Source organism: Rousettus aegyptiacus, unplaced genomic scaffold (genome assembly GCF_014176215.1).
Source record: "Rousettus aegyptiacus isolate mRouAeg1 unplaced genomic scaffold, mRouAeg1.p scaffold_m13_p_3, whole genome shotgun sequence".
Taxonomy (NCBI): Eukaryota; Metazoa; Chordata; class Mammalia; order Chiroptera; family Pteropodidae; genus Rousettus; species Rousettus aegyptiacus.
In genome coordinates this window covers 66,106,614-66,127,751 of record NW_023416306.1, presented here as the reverse complement: position 1 = coordinate 66,127,751, position 21,138 = coordinate 66,106,614, and the positions used below count along the sequence as shown (strand labels likewise).

Sequence of the window (21,138 nt, the reverse complement as noted above, 5' to 3'; positions counted from 1 at the left end):
AAAAACACCAATGGTGGTGCCATAAAACTGAGTAAACAATAAAGTTGAAACTAAGTGGAATACTAAACTTGGTGGTGGTGTCTTTTCAACCTGAATCATACCTTTAGGACTAACGCTTAAATCACATTAGATATATATCTTTCAAAGTATGCATTCTCAAAATTATATACTTTAACTCACAAAGTAAATTTGTTAATATTTAAAGTTAAGAGTAATTAAACACAAAGTTTATGCAAACCACCTTATTTGTTACACTAAAGAAACCAAAGATAACTTTAAGAAATTACTCTTCTAGTCAATCTTTTGCTAAGGATAATCAGTTGGTTTTTTTTTTTTTTTTTTTTTTGGATCACCTGTTCACTGAGCACAAAGGTTAAAATAAAGTGAAATGCAATCATATGACATACTTTTCCTTTTAATTCTGTAGAAGAAACAGAATAGATTCCTTATCACGCCAGTCTCAACGACAAAAAAGTAAAGGTAAGAGCTTATATATTTACAAGTTTGGTGGTGGTTGTTGAATTCTTTCTGTAAATTACATTTGTTTGCTAAATCTGTACAAAATCTTTGCCTTTAATAAGTGATGAAAGACCAGAAAAAAATGATTATATTTTCGCACAATCTGCTTTAGAAATATTACCCTGAGATTGCCTTTCCAAAATTTTTCCCATTACAATGTAATAATGAGTAATTATTTCTTTTTCAAAAAAAAGGTTTCACATATATCCAATCATATTCATAAGACATTTTTTTTGTTTTGAAATTTGCTATTCGGAGCATTTGGAGGTGACAGTAACTTAAAAATAAATTCGTAAGATAAAAAAAAAGACTGGCTGCTAGTTGATAATTGTTGAAATTGGGTGATAACTATTCTCCTTAGAGGTTTTTTCCTTGAAATTTTCCATTATGTTTTTAATTTGTTTTAAAAAAATCTGTAAAATGGTTTATTATAATAGTGAAGTTAATTATTGCTGGAGAGGAGGATACAGTTCAGGACTCCTCAGTCTTGAGTCAGAAAGGACACTGTCCCCCCTCTATTCCTAAGTTCTCGGGGAAATAGTTTGGTACTTGGGAAATTGTGTGAGGTGTTCCTAGACAGAAGGGGCAGGAGTTGAAATTAATTGGCCCTTAATGCTCCCCCAGTGTGACCCTCTCTTCCCAACTTTTCTTCACGTTTCTTAAAGGCATTTTGGTTTTTTAAAATCTGTACAGCAAGAGCAACTTTTTTTGTCAAATAAAAATGAGAAATGCAAAAAAAAAAAAAAAAAAAAGATGTGAATTATTACATCCTAACTCCAAATACACTGAATTCTGGCATAATATCTAAAATATTTAATGGCAAAACTACATATATACATAACGAAACTAAAAAATTACAGCATATTTTTATTTCATGGTATATAACTCATATAAAGCAAATAACAAAAACTCCTAAGAAACTTGTACTTAAAAGCTGCACTAAGAACACTGTTTCTTTTTCAATATTTACTATTTCCTCTTGTGTAAAGCTTTTTTTCTGTAATATAGATTGTAGGCTATATAAAAGGGCACTTAATTTTGTGAAATAACAAAATGAAACTGATATTACATTTGTTCTCTATTTTTTAATCACCAAATTTAAACCCAAATATCATTTCAAAATAAATTTCAAGTTGAGAAAAAAAATCGTACCGGGAGAAAAAGGTGATAACAACTGTCTTCTTTTTAAATCAACTTTTTAAAAAGATAAATTGACTCAAGGACAATTTCTGCATAGTATACTGGGTATTTTGCCAATCTGATTTCCTCAAGATAGCCAATAATACTAGCAAATACTTTTGTCTAGAGATTTATCTATTCAGTGCCATGATGGTCAACATCCACTTCCTCTCTCAATCTTTCCCCTCTCAAAAGATGCTCAAATACATGAAAAGCCCCATGGATCATGGGGTTCAATAAACACATTTTGTAGCTTTAGTCCTAATAATGCTTTCAATTGTTGAATGCTTTCTTATATAGAATCTACCTTAAGCTCAGTATATACTGCTTCTCACTCTAAAATTTACCAAATAGAAAAAAAAGATTTTCTAATCCTTAGAATTCCTTTAGTACATTAGAGAAAACAAATGTTAGTATTAAATACATGATAAAAATAATAAATATAAGATGATCCTATCACCATTCCACACAGGCTCAGTTCTGTCTGACCTCCATTACCCTCTTCAGCTACTTCCGTATCAACTCAAGTTCAGTTAATTTTCTTTGCAGCCTATTTGCTTCCTTTAATAATCTCTATTTTCCTTTATTCATTACTACCTTACCCACATCTGATACCTACCAGAGAAATCAGTAAGAACTTCAATATACCACTGAGAAATATGAAACAAGTCAACGAATAAGCTGCACACTTATTCCTAAAGATCACTTAAATGTGGGCAACATATCTTGTAAATATCATTTAGAGGTCCCTCTTTTGTTAGTAATGATCTGGAATAAGTGATAGCTCAACTTCACTTCTGACTCCTTTTAAAGGGATTCTATTTGATCTACATCCACATTGTGAAATCTAAGAACAATAGTGGCTTTTTCTAACAAATTTGACTTCACTACAGAAAGGGAGAAAGTAGAAGAGTAATAAGCGTAACAGATCAACAAACTGAAGGCAAAAAAGAGATTAACTGGAGTAAACCGGTATCAAAATAACAATAAATACCTCACTGCTAATGAGCTAAGAAACTTCAGTAACTTAAAATAAGCCTTGCTCATTCTGAGTTTTCTACTTTCTGTTCTGATGGAATAAACTTTTCCTTAAAAACGATAAGTGACTAATTACAATATATGCTGTAAGAAGACTCAAAAGAAAAATAAGGCCAAATTTTACAAAACTGCTAAGGATGATAATAACAGGATATACTTACACCTTTCAAACAGATCATTTGTTCAAAGCATAGTTTTTAATGTTGACTTTATTAAGAATATAAACTCCTAAGGACAAAGAGAATAGAAGAGGGGGCAACTGCAACGCAACCTAAAAGTAGAAAGTTAATAGTTAAATTTAAACTGGCAGGGAAAGCAAAAATTTCCCAAGCCAACAGCGTGGAAAGCTGAGAAGCCAACTTGATTTACACTGAAGAAAGCCTAAATGGCCCAGAAATTGGCAACACCAAGTATTCTGGAAGTAGAGAAGGAGGGGCTAAACACAGGGTTGAAAGTCTTTGGCTCTGCCTCCGCCCAGTCAGGTAATGCTCCTCCCTTACATAAACAAAGTTAAGGCTTTTTTCCTCTATGGAGAAGAAAACAAAGGGAACCTGGGCCCTAGGCACAAGTTAAGTGCAGGACCATTAAGTCAAAAGCAGGAAAAGTAAGTTAAAGTTCCTGGCCTTATCGGTTAAGGCAGTAGATTAGAAAAATCATTTTGGGGAATCCAGCTAGCCCAAGAGAAAAGATATAAAGATAATGACATTTAGGGATTCTCCATGAAGAGTCCAGCAAGTACACTCTACTGTAAGTTGTAAAGTTAATAAGACCCACAAATGCACAATTTCCAATCAACTTTTTCATTTCCACTCTTATACCTAAGTCTCAAACCAAATATTAATAGATATATGAAAAGAGAAAGCCTCTAACATAAAGGATAGGGACTAAAATAAACTGAAAAAGCATAATATGAGGACAAGGAAAAAGAAAACAATGAAAGATAAAAAAAAACACAGTAAGAAACTACATTCATGCCACAGGATACTATTAAAGAAAATTTTCAGAGAAAAAAGTTCTTAGAATTAAAAAGATGACAAGAAAAAGAAAACTTTTAATGGAAGAGTTTAAACATAAAGTTGAGGATATCACCCAGAAAGCAGAGAGGAAACACACAGAGAGATAAAATATAGGAGAGTGAAGATAAAAAAAAAAAAAAATGAAAATTCTTATAGGAGATCCAACACCCAATTAAAGTAGTTGTAGAAAGAGAAGTAGGATTTTTTTTAAAGATGAGGAAGAAAATTATCAATATCATCAATGAAATTATTCAGAAATTTCCCAAAATTGGGGACACAGCTTCCAGACGGAAAGTACCCATACCAAGTACCTAGTTTCATGAATGAAAACAAACTCTCACATAGGATCATGAAATTGCAGAATATTGATCTTAAAAGTTTTGGTGGTTAAGAAGAGACAAGTTACACAAAATGATAAAGAATTATAATGACACAGTATCATCGTTCTTAACGATAATACTAGAAACCTAAAGACAATGGGAGAATGACTTCAACATTTTGAGGGAAAACTACTTCCTACTTAGAATTCTATTTTTGGCCAAATTATCTTTCAAGGTCTAAAAGATTCCCTCCCATACACCTTCTGAGGAAACTATTAAAGGGAGCACCATTGAAAAAGGCAGTAATCCCAGACAAAGCATTCAAGAGAAACAGGAATCCAATAATGACAAAAGGTAATCTACAATGAGAGTGAAGGGAGAGTGTAAGTCAACAGCTGTACAGAGGGCCTAGTGATCAGCTCATCCAGATTATAGCATGGTAGCACAGGCTGGGATGGGACAGACTTCTTTAAGCAGATGAAGCAGATTAAATATCTAATATATATAAACTACTGAGTGATTTTCTAGGGAACAGTTTGGGTATAAATTTATGGGGGAAAAAAAACAATTAAGCCCATGGGAATAAAACAGTACATTTAATTTAGCAAAATAATATGAACGGGAACAGAAAAGTAATCATGTAACATGGCTAGTCATTGATAGCATTTATACACTCATGATGGTATAAACACTGAATATTCATCTAACCAAAATTACAAGTAACTAAATTTGGAGAATGAAGATATAGGAAGTATATATTTGATGTGTTAGAGATGAAGGTAGGGAGAGTTTGAAAGAGAACTGAAGACTTTCATCTCCCACAGTTAGTCAATGGATGATACCCATAAAAGACAGCTAAAATTGAAAAATCAAGAAGTAGCAATATAAGAACACATTTAAACACATACATATATATTCTTCTGGACTTTCTTTTATGCATATACATTAAAATATTAAAGGGTACAACCACTTAAATTGTTTTAAAGTTCCTTTCAATAGATTTAGGGCCAATAGACATTCTAAAAATATTCTTTCAATTTTCCACAAGAGCTTTCCAGTTTATTAAGATTATATGCAGGGAGAGTGAAGAAAAATGTAGTTGTTTCACATTTTACATACTTTAAGAAAAAATAGATTTAAAAGGAGAAAAAAGGAAATCAAAACATCCTCAATAATCTCTGAAGTTGTAGTCTCGTATTAAGATAAAAATACTCTCTTTTCTATCAGGCCTGCGATATGAAAACCACATGCATCCTGATCTTGTTTTGGCCTCTCTCCATGCTATTACTATCAGATGAGAGCCAGACTTCTAGAACAGTAAGTTTTTATAATCAAGATAGTGAAAATATTTTCAAATGTACATTTTTTAGTAAAATATCTTAAGGCAATAAACAGAAACAAAACAAACAAAACACAAGTTATCAAAATTAACTCTTTAGTTAGCTGTGTATATTCAAAATCTGTGATCTCTTAGCCAGATTCTAATTTGACAAAAGCAGTCTTCATTTTCTTTAGTCTGAGTTCTTAAAAAGTTGATTGAGAAATCTGTAAATTCTTACTGTAAAATCAGGGACTAGTTTTAAGATATTAAAAACCACACTTTAAAATGCAGGAAATCTTTTTAAAATGATATTTTTATGAGAAAGATTACTGTTACATTATTATCTTTGGGGGTACATTTCAATGGCAAGAGAACAATTAAAACAAGAACTATTTCTTAGGATCAACAGCCACATAAGGAAAGCACTTCTTCATGCTGCCTGGCTCTTTAAATTCAATACATGGTTCAGTTTCTGTTAAATTTTCTTTTAAAACACCAAACTTTGAGCTGTTCAGCCTATAGAGTTATATACTGAGTATTATTTCTTAATTATTTAATAGCCCTATGTATAGTGCTGGTAGCTCTATTTTTAAAAAATTACATTTTAAACTGTGTATGGTGTCAGATGGGTACTAGACTTATTGGCATGATCACTTTGTAAGTTATATAAATGTCTAATCACTATGTTGTACACCCGAAACTAATATAATATTGTATGCCAACTCTAATTTAAAAAATTAAACAATCTAGTAATATCAGATTTTAAAAATTACATATTTTAAAACCATTGCAAATGTCAATTTTATACAATAACTGGACTATTATTCACTATGTATTTCCACACATATAAACACAAATATATCAATACTTTCTATAATTATTGTATTATGTAAAAACCGTTGGAAGATACCTATATAACTAGAATCTCCTTGCTCAATTACATGTATCAGAATTTCCTTAATCTTCAGTACTCCATCCTAATGATGGAAGAAAAACATTTGCTTTTACTTTGTCACATCATAACACCAAAAGTTTCGATGGCACATTTTTTCTCTAAACTAGTTCCTTCCATGCCTAATTGCCTGGATATAAAAATTTTGAAAATTCTAATGTTTTTGATTAATGTATTTCTAATTTTTTCTCTTTTAGGAAGTCAAATGTAATTTCACTGAAAATAATTATTCTTTGATTCCAATGGATATAAATAAAGATGTTACTATACTTGATCTCAGTCATAATCGAATTGCTCTGAATATTAGAGACATAAGTGTTCTACAGACATATTTTTTACTCACTGAACTCTATTTGTTTGAGAATAATGTCACTATCTTATATAATAATAGTTTTGGTAACCTCTCCAATCTAAAAATTTTAAATATTTGTAGAAACTCTATCTACATAATTCAACGGGGTGCATTTATTGGCTTAAAAAACCTAGAACAGTTACATCTCTGCCAAAACAAAATGTTACAATTGAATCCTGAAATATTTGTGCCTCTAAAAAATCTGAAACTTCTGAATCTGCAAGGCAATTTGATAAGCTATTTTGATGTACCACAACTCTTTCATCTGGAAATAATCATTTTATATGGAAATCCATGGAACTGCTCTTGTGGTCTGCTGAATTTGCAGAACTGGCTGAACACATCAAATGTGACACTAGGTAAGCAATCATAATTTAAATTAATTAAAGCCAAAATATAATTGATTTTTGGTTGTTTCACCCCAGAACAGTCTCTCATTTCACTTTTTAAAGAAAAGTAAATTATTCCTGTTTAAGGGAAACAGGAAGAAACACTAAAAAGCAATTGTTAAATAGATGCTTTCCTGCTGCCTCTCCAGAAAAAAATTAAAGTATTCTATATATATATAAGATGATACTGTCACTTTATGTATTAAGTTTGCATTTTCAATACTCAATTTAATTTTTTAACTACTTCCGATGTTTAGGCTATCCTGCCAGACAATAGGTGAAAACAGGTGTCCTACTTTCTTAATTGCAAATCATGCTCTGCCTGAGATCTAGGTTTTCACAACCTTTATCATAACATTTTTATTAACACAGACAAACCAAACAATAAACAGATACAACGGTTAAACTATATTTATAAAATAATTTCATAAACAGGAATGTGTATCTTTCCCTCATGTTCCTAAGCAATACAAAAGTTTCTTATAGTATCTAATAATGATGTAAATATGTTAAAAATTCTAGATAAAAATAATTATAAAATGTTGTTAACCATAATAATTTACTAACCATAATAATTTTATTTTCCATGAAAATCTTAACTTATTTTTTCTGATTTTTTAGAAAATGAGAGCATCACCATGTGCAGCTACCCAGATACCCTAAAAGGCTACAGTATCAAAATAGCACATTACAAGGCTGAATGTCAATCAAAATTTCCTTCACCTATAACTGAAGATCTTTATATTAATTTTCAGTCCATTAGCAATTCAACATTTAATAGCTCTTTGAACAATCTAACAAGTAATTCAGGTAATATACTCATGTTGAATATTAATATTGCTGAAGGTAGCATACTAAGTAAACTAAGGTAGTTTTCATTATTCTGCATTTCAAGTTTCTAGAAACAATGTGTAAAAGAATTCCTCATCTTAACAAAAGATTTACAAAATACTAGGTTTCCAAACTAGGCTCTGCTAGGTACTAGCAAAATGCTACTAGACAAACTATTTAACTTCTCATAGCCTTAGTTTTCACTAGTCAAGTCACAATTCTTAACAAGCTTAAATCAATAATGTTTTTAAATGAATGATTAAACAATAGTTGCAAAGACAGGAGTTATTTTGAAAAAAAGTATCCTTTACTACATTATGAAATATATTTATTGTAAAACTACAATGTTTTAGTAACTTTTGCTTTAAGAAAATTACAATGTACATTCATTTTTAATACCAATATTGGAGAGTTTTTAGAACATGTAATTATTATTGCTTTTTGTCAATTTAACAAAATCTCTCTCTCTTTCTCCCTTTCTCTCTGTATTCTATTTAAGAACATGGACCTCTTGGAAAAAGCTGGGCTTTACTTGTTGGTGTTGTAGTTACCATACTGTTAACTTCACTCCTCATTTTTATTGCTATGAAATGCCCAATATGGTACAATTTTCTGCTTAGTTACAAGCATCATCACCTGGAAGAGCATGAAGCAGAGGATGGTTTTACTGAAAATCCAAGTTCTCTTTCACAGATACCAGATACAAACTCCAAAGAAACTATAGTAATATTTGAACAAGTACATTCATTTGTGGTAGATGATGATGGGTTTATTGAAGATAAATATATTGATATTCATGAATTACATGAAGAAAATTAACTTCTTTCAATGTTTGATTCTTTAAAAAATGTTATCATTTCACTCACAGTGTAGACATGAGATTTTGATATGTGACATACCAGGCTATACCTAGCAGACCTTCATATAACACAGATAAATACCATAAAATTATGTTTTTCTCATTGGTATTGAGCAAGTTAGTCCAAATACAGTAACTGATGGTCCTCGGTAGCTAAGGTACAATATTAGTATTACTATTCTCAGTAGTACTCAAAGACCATCCATACATAAAGAAAAGGCCTAAAGAAAATTATTCATTAATTAAAATGAACTGATTCTCATATTAGCTTAGATATTTGATATAACACATATTAAATTAAAGTTTTACTGATTGCAATCAATAGAGAAATAAAGGTTTTGGATTTATATCATGAGTCAGAGATAGCTTAAACTGACAGTACACTAAGATTGATTTTTATGATCATAAAATAAATTCATGGAATTGGAAAACATTTTTTAATGCTTCCTGATTTAGCACAATAAATTTCCTGAAAATTTAGTAGTAATTTAAAGCACTGGCACAAGAACCACGGACAGCTGTTTGGGGTCCTGTAGATACAGGAATGCTTCCCAAATTGTTTTCTAGAACATTCATTTTCAGAGGGACATTCCAAAGTGTTTATAGGAGAGAGAAAAGGTACATGTTCCAATTACTATAGAATTACTATAGGAAATACTGGGTTTGAACAATATTCTTTACTCTAGGACTCATTCAAGACTTTACTAAGCTAAACTGCTCTGTTCTTCAGAAGCAAAGTGTCAAGAATTTTCCAAACCTACTCAACACCAAAATCCTTTCTTTGAAGAATGCCTACTAAGAGCTCATAAGCACAATAAGGGTCCAAATAACACAGTTTGGAAAACACTAGCCTTAAGACTAGTATAGGAAGAGTCTAAACTGAATTACTTGCCAATTCCTTATAATGAATTTACTGAAATCATGAGTTTAATAACACTGTAAACAGTGGCATTAAAAGCTATAATAAAATCTACCATCTTTATCTTCTATATGTAAGAAAGTTAAATGTATTTACGTTTTTTAGAGGAAAATATCTTTAAAACACTAAAATATATTTATGGGTGAAATATTATGATTTATTTTAGATTTTCTTTATCATAATACAGAAAAGGAAACAGTGGTTAGAGGCGTGGATGGATCAGGGTTGAATATGAGCAGATGGAGCTAGGACATGGGTACACAGGAGTATAGTACACTATTTTATTTTTGTGTATGCTAAAATTTCTCTATAATAAAGTTTTTTAAATCTGTATTTACTTTGTAGTTTTTTAGAAAAAAGACACTAAAAATAATGTAGATGTACGTTATGTTCTGCAGAACAGTCATTTTAAAGGTTATATCAATAGTAAATTTAGTTCATATGTCTACTAATAAAAACTAGGACGATATACTCTGTGAAATAGAAGAACAAACTCCCTTATTTACTATGTACATTGGCTTGTTTTTTATAAAAACGTTTTCAATAAAGGATGTAAATGCTTTACGTGTAATATTTCCTAATAGATTATGTATATGTATCAATTATAGATCAACATTTTCAACGTCGATTTTGAGTAAGATAATAGAAACACAAGCCATCATTTTCTAAGTAACCTATCATTTTACCAAAACATCATTTACTAATTTAAAAGGCAAATGTGAATATTTAAGAGTAAAATGAAATGTTTTATAAATCAGAAAAGACCATATTAATCTCTCACACTGAAGAACCTCTCATAATTGAGTATGGAGTATTCAATAAATACATGACTAAACAAGACTGAATGAATGAATTTAAAATTATAATTACATGTTTTTAAAAGATAACTGATTTTGACTAATACCAAACTAGAAATCCGTAGACATCAGAACTGGAAGAGAATCATTAGTTCAAGCACCCATGTGAAATCGAATTAAAGCCAGGTGTCTAAGTAGTGTAGTAATATACTGAGGCTGCATATTTTAATCAACGTATCATGAATAGATGTTCCATAATAAACCAGATGGTCATACCACACTCAATGGTGGTGCTAAAATAGAAGAAAATTAAAACAGAAATTTTTTACACCTGCCTTCTCAAGGTATAGTATTTCTTGCTACTTTTGAATGAGAAGTGTCAAGGTAGATCCTTGTGTTATTAAGATGGCCATCTGATTAACACATGAAATAAATTTATCCTGCTGCATGTAAAAGTAAACTTCATAATGTTATTAATTTAAACTTATGCTTACAAGGGGTCAGGAGAATCTATTTCACTCAGTCTCAATTATATACTACGGATACTAAGTTTTGAAACTGCTGACATTTTCAGGACAAACTACTATATCTTAAGAACTTTTTCTTTAAACAAATGAACAAAATAGACATAAAAACCTATGACATTCTTAAACATATAATCTGAGAGTTATCATTTGAATGAAATATCTATAAAACATGTACATATAATATTTATAAATCTGACCTGGGTATTATATAACCATAGATAAATGATGAAATAAATGAGGACCTAAATGTTCTAATTGCTATAAGATCGTCAATGGGCTATAGCTTATTATTTCTTATTCTTTAGGTACCTAGAAGAGTATTTTATATACAGCAAATGATAAATATTTGAACTAAATGGTTTAAAACCAGAACAATAACAACAAAAAAGGAAAGTTTTTCAAGTAAGAGCTTGGTAACCATAAATATGGAATTTTCTTTGTAAAAGTAGAGACTTCAAGTATTTGTTATTTTTAAGACAGCACTTTATAGGAGTATCAAATTACAAAGGGAAGAGAGAGATTGCTTTGCTTTTAATCAACAAAATAATAATATTTACCTTTCAAATGTTTTATCATTATATTTTAACATCCTATTCATCAAATATTTACTGTGTAGGTAGAGATAACATGACAGTATATTTGGTGTTACAGAATTTTGGTAAATTTGGTTATTATCCTTTCTCTCAAAGAGATTAATATTGAAAAATTTCTGGGACAAAATGCATGTGGTGTATATATGGAAAAAACAATCATCTTCTATGTTTGCACTGTCTTAGACTATTTAATTAAGGTAAAAAAATGATAAAGAATAATTATGTTAACCACTGCTATTGTCTGAATATCTGCATCCCTCTGAATTTCTTATGTTGAAATAACTGAATAATGTATGGAACAATAAAATACTGTAAACAGCCCACCAACTAATAATGTGTCTTTCATCAGACTAGGTCTTAAATTTCATAATTCAAATTAGTTAAAAGCTCAGGTTAAAATTATAAGTGGCAGATATCTTAGATTTTAAAATTCTAGAGGTAAAAATTTTGTTTAATCTATGCAGTAATTTTATTTGTATAGGATTTGGGTACTTACTGGTAAACAAAGATAACAGATGTCTAAACAATAAAATCTGTACTACGAATATTCAACTCTTTCTAAATAAATGCAACAGGGAAAAACAAAATAATTCATAAAGAAATAAATGGCTCAGAAATTAAACTACCTAATACAGCTCACTTATATATCTGTTTTAATTCTAAATGGATTGTACTTACGTTTGTCTTTCAGTAAATATCATATCCATACTTTGTGTTTCTCGATCATTTTGAGCTTTAAGCTGAATAGAGAGTTAACATGGATTACTGATTACCATTAAATTACCATTAAACCAAACTATTTCTTTAAAGGTTATTCTGGTTATGAACTAATTGAGAAATTATTATAAAAATCCTAATGCCACATATGAAGTTTGAAAAAAATAGTGTTTTTTCAATTAACAAAGCATAATACCAGATAAAAAGAAAATTTTTTCATAGGCATTGTAATCTCATACCAAAGAAATTCATTATTCTTTAGTGATTTGTTAAATAATCCAATGTAAACTTAATTTATGTAAACAAAATCTCAAGAATTTATTGGGTGTTTAGTTGATTACTAATATTTGAATTTAAACCCAACAGAAGTTTTCTTTGTAAATCGTTCAGAACTTTACCTGAATATTCTTAGTGGACTCTACTTGTGCACTTAGCTTAAAATTTGGACCTATCCCAAAAAACTGACAAAGAATTTTTTACTTTTTATATCTGGCACTGAAAATACAGTTTTTAAATTGGGAATTCTTCTGTGTTCTTAAAACTAAGAATAACTTCACTAAATTATCATGCTTCTAGAACCTCAATTTAGAAGAGTTATTTTATAAATTCTATGCTTCCACAGAATATTGTACGATTTTCTAAATAAATTATAAGCTATGTAAATTACAAGTTGAATGTGATTTTCTTCTAAGTGTTTATAAATAAACTAGCTACTAACATTTTATTGTTTTCTAACAAATAATATGAGTAGTCAACACAAAATCTCATTTACCAATCAAAAGCAGCATTATGTCTGGCATCATATACTCTGTAAGGGTGCCATAGTATCTACACTGAGTACTCAGCTCCATTTGTGCAAATATTAAAATGGAAGTATTACAAACTAATTTATATACAAGGAAATGTAGACAGGACTTCCTAACTAACGCTGCATACAAGACCAGTTCAATCATAGCCTTTAAAAAGACACTGAAGTATCCATTTGGGAGAGCCAACCAACTGGAAAAAATTTAAGAAGAGCAATTAAGGGAACTCAACTATAATAGTAATCTTTAGAATCACAGTAATAAGCATCTCTAAAATCCACAGGTTTCATCACACTACTTCTGATATAAATACTTTGTTTTGGAAGATGCAATTTATGTAGATCTACTGCTTATAAATTTTCTTACCATGTTGTAATCATTCATTACTTCTTCCATTTCAGTATTGGTATTGAGTTTATCTACCAACTAAAACAAAAATACAGGAAAAAAATACATTCTATTAATCTTCATAAATTTCTTCTATAATTCGTAATATAATGAATTATATAAACCTTACAAATAATGAAGTAATTTAAGCATTAATATTTCCAAGCATTTTATCTTCTATAATAAAAACAAATATTGAGCTATTTAAGTATTACAAAGTGAACAGTAATGAACTACTCTTCCTGCAAATTGTACTTTGAAGAACTCTGAGAAGTCTGAGCTTATAAAGAAGGGTTTAGAAAAGACAAAAGTTTGGGGAAGATCTCTCTCTCGCTTGCTCTAGTTTTTCAGGGGAGATAGGTGTTAACAGATTTACAAATTTATACCAGTGAAAATGTAAAATGATTTCCTTGGTTTTCTAAAAATTAAGAAAAGCAATCAGGTAAGGCACAAACCAACACCAGTAAGTCTACTTCAGAAAGTTAGGCTATAATAGTGATAGCTAACATATTTACCTTGTGCCAAATACTGTTCTTTCACTGATTTTCCTAATTATGAAGTAGATATTATACATAAAGAAGTTTAGCAAGTTATAGAGCCAGAATTTGAACAGGAAGACAACACACCCAAATATATTCTCATATTTAGAACAGATCATTTATTTAAAAATTTGCACCAAATATTAAGCCTTGTAAAATGTGTTATGGATTATAGTCCAACAAATTGAAAAATTACAATATACTATATTCAGCAAAATTTTGTTTGTAAGTACAATATAACAATACCCAGTAGGTATATAATAATTTACCCAACCATTATAATAATGTTTCCTATTTTATATAACACTATTTTTAACAGGAGAAGATAAAAGTTTTTCTTTTTCATTAAGTCCAGACAACACTGCTGCCTAAATCACTTATGGAAAGAAAATTATGACACTAGAAATTTCATGGGGCCAAGATCACCCCAAAGACTGGAGCAGTTATCATTACTACCAAGATTATTTCTCAAAGTTCACATTAGAAAACAACTTTAGTAGAACTATGTTTATGCTACATACTCTATTTTGACAGAAGACAAAGTATTTTGAATGAAATATATATATGGAGATAATCTGCATACTAAATTTCTAAATTTCATGATGACAATCTTCCATAGAAAGGTAAAATTTTTTTTACAATAATAACATTATTAGTACCCAATAAATTTTTGCTACTTTTAAGATTATTACTTTAACACTGTTAGGGAAAATAAAGTGTATGTTTCTGTATTTTTAAGTAAATGTACTTTTTAAAAAAAAAAGACTAGAAGAATACCTATCAATCTGTTAAGCCAAATTATTTCTGGGGAGAGATATTAGGGACACTTTAATCTCTACACTTTCTGTGGTTTCAATCTGTCACAGTAAGCATATATTCATGTATTACTTGGTATTTAAAATAATATATTTTTAATATATATTTTAAATTATGTATTTTAATATATATTCAGGTAAAAAGCAATGAAAATATGCAACAAAAAAAGTAAATACCATGTTGTAGTCTGCTAGTTGTCCTTGAAACTCTTTGATTTCAACTGCTAAAGTCTCAGCTCTGCAAGCATAAAATAAATTAATTCATAAATCAATAAATAAGTAAATGAATATTACAAACATTGATAACAATTTCAGCATTAAACTCCTGAAACATTTTACATTAAATGTTACTAGTAAAAAAGATGTTGCACATTTTAACTGAACAATTACCTCTTTTCATATGATAAATATACTGAATTCTCTTGATTGTACATTTCTATTTCTTTCTGAAGTTTATTAATTTCTGTCGTAAGTTCACTTATTTTACTCCTAAATGAAAAGAAATAAGAAAGTCAGCAACACTTTTAATTCAGAAAAGACTCTTTCTAGTCAATCATACAAACTTTTCATAAACATTTATCAATAATATAAATGGTTTTATAAAATTCAACTAAAATAAGAAAAACAATTTAAGTGGCTTCTTTGATTAAGAATGAGACATATCCTAACTGATAAGAAACTCACATAGATTTTGTAATCATTAAAGATGACATAGGGATGAATGGAAACTTGGTCAAACTGGTACAATCTATAGACAGAAGTTGATGCCTAATTGTCACCTTCACAGATACTGCCACCCTCTAGGGGAGGGTTCCTCGAAGAGTGACTCTACTGACATTTTAGGTCACTGAGTAATACTTTGGTGAGTGGAGGGGTGCTATCCTGTGCATTGTAGGATGTTTAACAGCATCCCTGGTCTAGATGCTATCAGCATATCTTCCCAACCTGTTTTGACAACCAAAAATGGGTCTAATATTTGCCAAATGTTCTCTTGCCAGTTTAGAACCACTGCTCTATAGTTAAAACAATTACATGAATAGCTAGAACCAGTTTCTGATGCAGAATCATAAATCCTGGCAAGAGAAGCAATGTAATTATGAGAAATAGCTCCATTCTCTTTGCTTCTTTTGATTAAAAAGTGGCTGGATTTCAAGAGATGCCATACAACTGATGGCCTCACTATCTTTCTTATTGATGTTAGCTTCAAGGACAGATGGGGAAAAGCTACACTTCTCTTTTTTGCCTTCTAGAAGTCTGATAATCAAAAAAACAAAGGTAATTAAAAAACAAAAAAATTAAGCAGGACTGAGAAAAAAACAGCTGTTAGGAAACAACAGAAGAAGGGATTAAATGAAATGGAAATAAGAAAGAAGATATAGATGATGAGCCAAAAAGGAAATAAAGTAAAATGGAAAAATGGAGATAAGACAGTAGGACAGCTAAGCAGAGAAAAAGGTAGGTAGAGAATAAGAAAAAAGTTCTTAATTTAGAGATGCACAAATATATTACAAAGCTTATGAATTAATTAAAATTAGGCTACATTATATATTTGACTAAATATATGATTAGATAAAACTGCACTAATTAATGTTCATATTTAAGTATACACATATTCCCTTTCTTACTAGATGTAATTGGTAACATTTCAATGGTCTGAATAATATATTTCAGAATAATTAATAAAAGAAGCATATAAGGTTATTATCATTAGACTTTTAAAAAGGGAACCTGAAATATGTAGCTCACATACATGCAGACACGTAAAATTTAAAATCTCAGACTAATCATACTATATATCTATTTGCTAATACAGTCAAATCAACTAAAAATTATGTTAGAATACAAAATAATTCTTAGGAATCAACAGATACCCAATAATCTTAATAAGTACCACAGTTAAAACTCCATGATCGCGCATAGAAAAAAAATATTTATTTAACATACCTAAGAAGCCCGAGATAATAAGATTTGTCTAAAATTTGCCTCTGGGGACCTAAAAAAAAATTTTTTTTTAAATATGAGTGTTCAGTTTGGAAATGCTACCAAAATAGAAAATCCAAAGCACAACCAGAATTACACTTCACAATTCTCTGACAGTCCTCATGAATGTCACCAATAAATCTATAAATCTAATAATCAAGGAGAATCACTGAAATGAAAAAGAGAATATCTTAGCATCACAATATAGTGGAAGCTTGAACAAGACAAGATGGGACTAGAGGTGGTGCTTATTAAGACACAGACTCAACATGTCAGGTTGACTAATGGAAACTGGGTCTAAGGGAGTCTAGAACAGGGCTGTTCAAGAGAACTTTCTGGAACAATAGAAATATTCTATATCAGCACTAATACATGAGATTATTGAGCACTTGAAATATGGCTAGTGCTACTGGGGAACTAATTTTTATTTTACTTAATTTTAATTAATTTAAATAGCTACATGTAGCTATTGGCTACTACAATGGATAGTGCAGATTTAGACTGAATTTCTTAATGTAAGCAAGATTATGATTTTTCATGTTTCAGAGACATTTTTAGAAACATGACCTTAGATTTCAGTAGGACTAAGAATGTCCCAAATCTTGAAAGAGATAAAATGAGCTTTAAGGTGTAATACATAAGGCTAGGGAGTATTGACTGTAAGGTCTATGGCGAGAAGAGATAATGTCTTATTAGAATGGGAAATGGGGCACTAGAGCAGGTATGAACAAAAGTCACAGTAGACAGTAGTATGTAGTGGTAACAATCAAAAGTCTTTCATGTAAAGCTTTGAAGTATATTGGTAGAAATCGACTATCTTAAGTGAGAGTGGCTCTGCTTTGAAGGAAAAATAACACTAATGAATGTTTACTGGTTTTTATAAAACTTCATTGTTTTTCCCATAATGTTTTTTAATAAGTAATACTAAACACATAAGTATTTCCATGAATATAAAGACTAAACTATATAAATGACTTTTTTTTACAGTATTGACAATCATTAAGTATTTCTAAATAACGTTTTTAATATTTAATGAGCTAAGTATATTATAATACAATTAAGAATTTTTAACTTTACAGCCATGCCACCCTGAACAAACCCTATCCCGTCTGAGCTTGGAAGCTAAGCAAGGTTGGGCCCGGTTAGTACTTGGATGGGAGACCACCTAGGAAGACCAGGTGCTGTAGGCATAGAAAATAAAAAATAAGGGATTGCAAACTGACAAGGTCCTTGCAATCTGTGAAGTCAACCAAGGGTTGCCTCATCTAAAAAAAAAATTAAAAAAAAAAAAAAAAGGAATTGTTAAGTTTCCTGAAAGGCATAATATTCTGTATTATAAAAGGTAGTATGATACTTTAGAACTAATCTTGTACCTATAGAGTATCTTTATCACTGGTAAGTCATTTGCCAAAAACAAAGAAGACAAAACACTCATTATGAAACAGTTTACCATGCTTTGTTTTTAATAGTTTATTTTATTTTTCAATTACAGTTGGCATACAATATCATATGTTTCAGGTGTACAAAATGGTGTCTTATACATTTTATGTTATGAAGTGATCACCCCAAAAAATCTAGTACCCATCTGACACCTACATAGTTATTACAATGTTATTGACTATATTCCTTATGCTATACTTTACATTCCTTTGACTATTTTGTAACTGCTAATTTATTCTTATTAATTCCTTCCCCCTTTTCACTCACCCCAAAACCCCTCCCATCTGGCAACCATCGAAATGTTCTCTGTATCTATAATCTGTTTTATTTTGTTCTTTAGATTCCACATGTAAGTGAAATTATATGGTATTTGTCTTTCTCTACCGTACTACACCCTCTAGGTTCATCCATGTTGCTGCAAATGGCAAGAATTTCATCCTTTTTTTTATGGCTAATATTCCATTGTATACATGTACCACTTCTTTATCTGTTCATCCCCTGATGAACACCCAGGTTGCCTCCATATAATGCTATAATGAATGAACAGATTCACATGTCCCTTCGAAGTAGTATTTTAGGTTTACTCAGATAAATACCCAGAAGTGGGATTACTTGGTTCTTCTTTGTGTCTTCTTAAATAGGCTCTCAATCCCATGCTCTCTCTTTTCTCATTCTGGTAGTCCCATGATGTGAACGTTGGTACTTGTGATGATGTCCCAGAAGCCCATTGAAATATCATTTTTTTGGATTCTTTTTTCTTGTTGCTATTCTGATTGGGTGTTTTCTGCTACCTTATCTTCTAAATTGCTGATTTGATCCTCTGCTTCATCCAATCTAGTGTTCATTCTCTCTAATATAGTCTTCATTTAAGTTATTGTATTCCTCATTTCTTTATGTTTTGTCTTTGTTAAAGTTCTCACTGAGTTCATCTACTCTTCCCTTAAGTTCACCTAGTATCCTTATAACAAGTGTTCTGAACACTGCATCTAGTAGATTACTTGTCTCCATTTTCTTTAGCTCTTTTTCTGGAGCTGTGTTCTGTTCTTTCATTTAGGACATATTTCTTTGTCTCTCCATTTTGATTGCCTCCAAGTGTTTGTTTAGATGTATTAGGTAAGGCCGCTATTTCTTCCAGTCTTACTAGAGTGGCCTTATGTAGGTGCCCTGTGGGGCCCAGTGGCGTGGTCTTCCCTGATCATCTGGGCCAGGTGCTCCAGGTATGTCCCTTGTATGGGTTGTAAGAATCTTCCTGTTGTAATTGAGCCTTGGTTGCTGTTTGCATATCAATGGGAAGGACTGACCCTCGAGTTGATCAGTTGTGAGGACCAGCTAGTGAGAGGCTGACCCTACACGGCAAGATTCAATTTAGCAGGGCTCTGGTACCTGCCTAGTCTGCCCTTTGGGTGTGTTGTCCTCAGATGTGGGGTCGAGGATGGTGCCCCAGCTAGGTCTGAAGCCATGCTGGGGCCTTCTGGGAAGGGCTCCAACCACAGCCTATGCCTTGCCTGGGGCCATATGGCCAGAGTCACCCAAAAATCATAGATGGCTTCTACCTGCACTGGCTTGGAGGTTCCTTGAGCGACCAATCCATAAACCAAGTCCGTATGCCTGCTAGGGGTTGCTCAACAAGAGGTATGGGGCACGCTGAGGCCAGTTGCTGCTGGTATGAATTTTGCAAACCTTTGAAATATTTTAGAAAATTCCATAGTATGAGACAGGATAGACTCTTTGTATTGAAAAGCCACTGGAAGTGCCTTGGCTGGGACCACAAATTGGGAGCGATGGAGTCTAAGAGAATCATCAAGTAGAGCACCCAGAGTTGGCTAGGTTGAGGGAGACTCAGATATAGTGGCTGTCTGCTTCAGTGTACTGGGAAGAGGAAGGGCTCAACAACCCGCCAGGACTTCTATCTGGAAGTAAGTTGCCCCTCCAGCCCTCACCCTGAAGCCAGACAATTCAGTTGCTCCTCATATGTCCCTGGCTCCTTCTGAGCTGCTGCCACAGCACTGGAGCTCAGGGCAAATCGGTCTATCTGCGAGTTAAGTCTGCTCCTGGTCCCCTTAAGAGAAACATCTGTGACTCCAGCTACCCTCCATCTCACTTAGGCACAATTTCCACTAGTTTTCACAGCCAGAAGTTGTTGGGACATTTCTTCCCTGAACTGGAAGTGTGAGCTGGGGAAACTGGTATGGGTTTGGAACCCTTTGCTCTTCTGGGGAGACTTTTGTAATCGAGATATCCCTCCTGATTTTAAACCACTACACATGAGCGTGGGACCAGCCTGTTCTATGTATCCACTCCTCCTACCAGTCTCAAAGTGGCCTCCTGTGTATGTCTTCAGTTATAGGTCTTTGGTTCACCTATATTTCAGGCAACTCCCAATAATGGTTGTTCTGTAGTTTCATTGTAATTTTGATGCGGTTATAATAGGAAGAAAGTACAGCGTTTACCTACTCTGCCATTGGTGACCAGAGTCACCAATTTTCTGACTCACTACATACTGTGTATTGTTATTCCTTTCTTATCACATACAGAGAGGCATAATGAGAAATGTTAGCCTCATTTCTTTACATATTATAATGGAATATTATGAGAAAATGTAATACTTCTTGCCTCACTTCTCCTAAATACACAAATAACTTGAGAGTGTCATTTTGATATGGAAACAATAAGTATTTCAGAATATATCCATAGAGTACTAGTTTTCATTCCTGATCTTCAAATTATTTCAAATTTCTTCAAGTTGTAGCAAAGCTCCATGTTAAAAAAAAATGAAGATCAAAATAGCTCATATATGTATGTAACTCTCCTGTTCACAATGTATTTTCAGTTTCATGTTCTT

The 21,138-nt window shown here is 31.5% G+C and overlaps 2 protein-coding genes and 1 pseudogene across 5 annotated transcripts in view; 2 read left to right on the top strand and 1 right to left on the bottom strand.

Annotated features, from left to right (window-relative positions):
• Positions 1–21,138, bottom strand: part of IFT74 (intraflagellar transport 74) — a 73,663-nt gene that overhangs the window by 42,105 nt on the left and 10,420 nt on the right. For both annotated transcript variants that reach the window (XM_016156277.2, XM_016156276.2), the window contains exons 4-8: positions 16,821–16,869; positions 15,267–15,365; positions 15,054–15,114; positions 13,502–13,561; positions 12,291–12,352 (exon numbers count right to left, since the gene is read on the bottom strand). In XM_016156277.2, the coding sequence (XP_016011763.1) occupies positions 12,291–12,352; positions 13,502–13,561; positions 15,054–15,114; positions 15,267–15,365; positions 16,821–16,869 (331 nt within the window). The remainder of the gene's footprint in view (positions 1–12,290; positions 12,353–13,501; positions 13,562–15,053; positions 15,115–15,266; positions 15,366–16,820; positions 16,870–21,138) is intronic.
• On the top strand, positions 378–12,996 carry LRRC19 (leucine rich repeat containing 19). 3 transcript variants are annotated; one of them, XM_016156279.2, is made up of 5 exons: positions 378–480; positions 5,300–5,389; positions 6,543–7,056; positions 7,708–7,896; positions 8,417–12,996. In XM_016156279.2, exons 2-5 carry the CDS (start codon positions 5,309–5,311, stop codon positions 8,734–8,736), a joined length of 1,104 nt encoding a protein of 367 aa, XP_016011765.2. In that variant the 5' UTR covers positions 378–480; positions 5,300–5,308; the 3' UTR covers positions 8,737–12,996. The 3 variants fall into 3 exon arrangements, with proteins under 3 accessions (XP_016011765.2, XP_016011767.2, XP_036094413.1); XM_016156281.2 differs by lacking the exon at positions 5,300–5,389 and having other exon boundaries at positions 389–480; XM_036238520.1 differs by lacking the exon at positions 378–480 and having other exon boundaries at positions 501–5,389.
• Positions 17,928–18,046, top strand: LOC118600954 (annotated as a pseudogene).

What these genes read in the sequence shown, in the direction of transcription:
- LRRC19 (XM_016156279.2), top strand. Translation starts at nt 5,309, where the DNA reads ATGAAAACCACATGCATCCTGATCTTGTTTTGGCCTCTCTCCATGCTA. An exon ending in AGAGCCAGACTTCTAGAACA is followed by an intron (nt 5,390 to 6,542) that starts GTAAGTTTTTAT and finishes TTTCTCTTTTAG; the next exon opens with GAAGTCAAATGTAATTTCAC. An exon ending in CACATCAAATGTGACACTAG is followed by an intron (nt 7,057 to 7,707) that starts GTAAGCAATCAT and finishes CTGATTTTTTAG; the next exon opens with AAAATGAGAGCATCACCATG.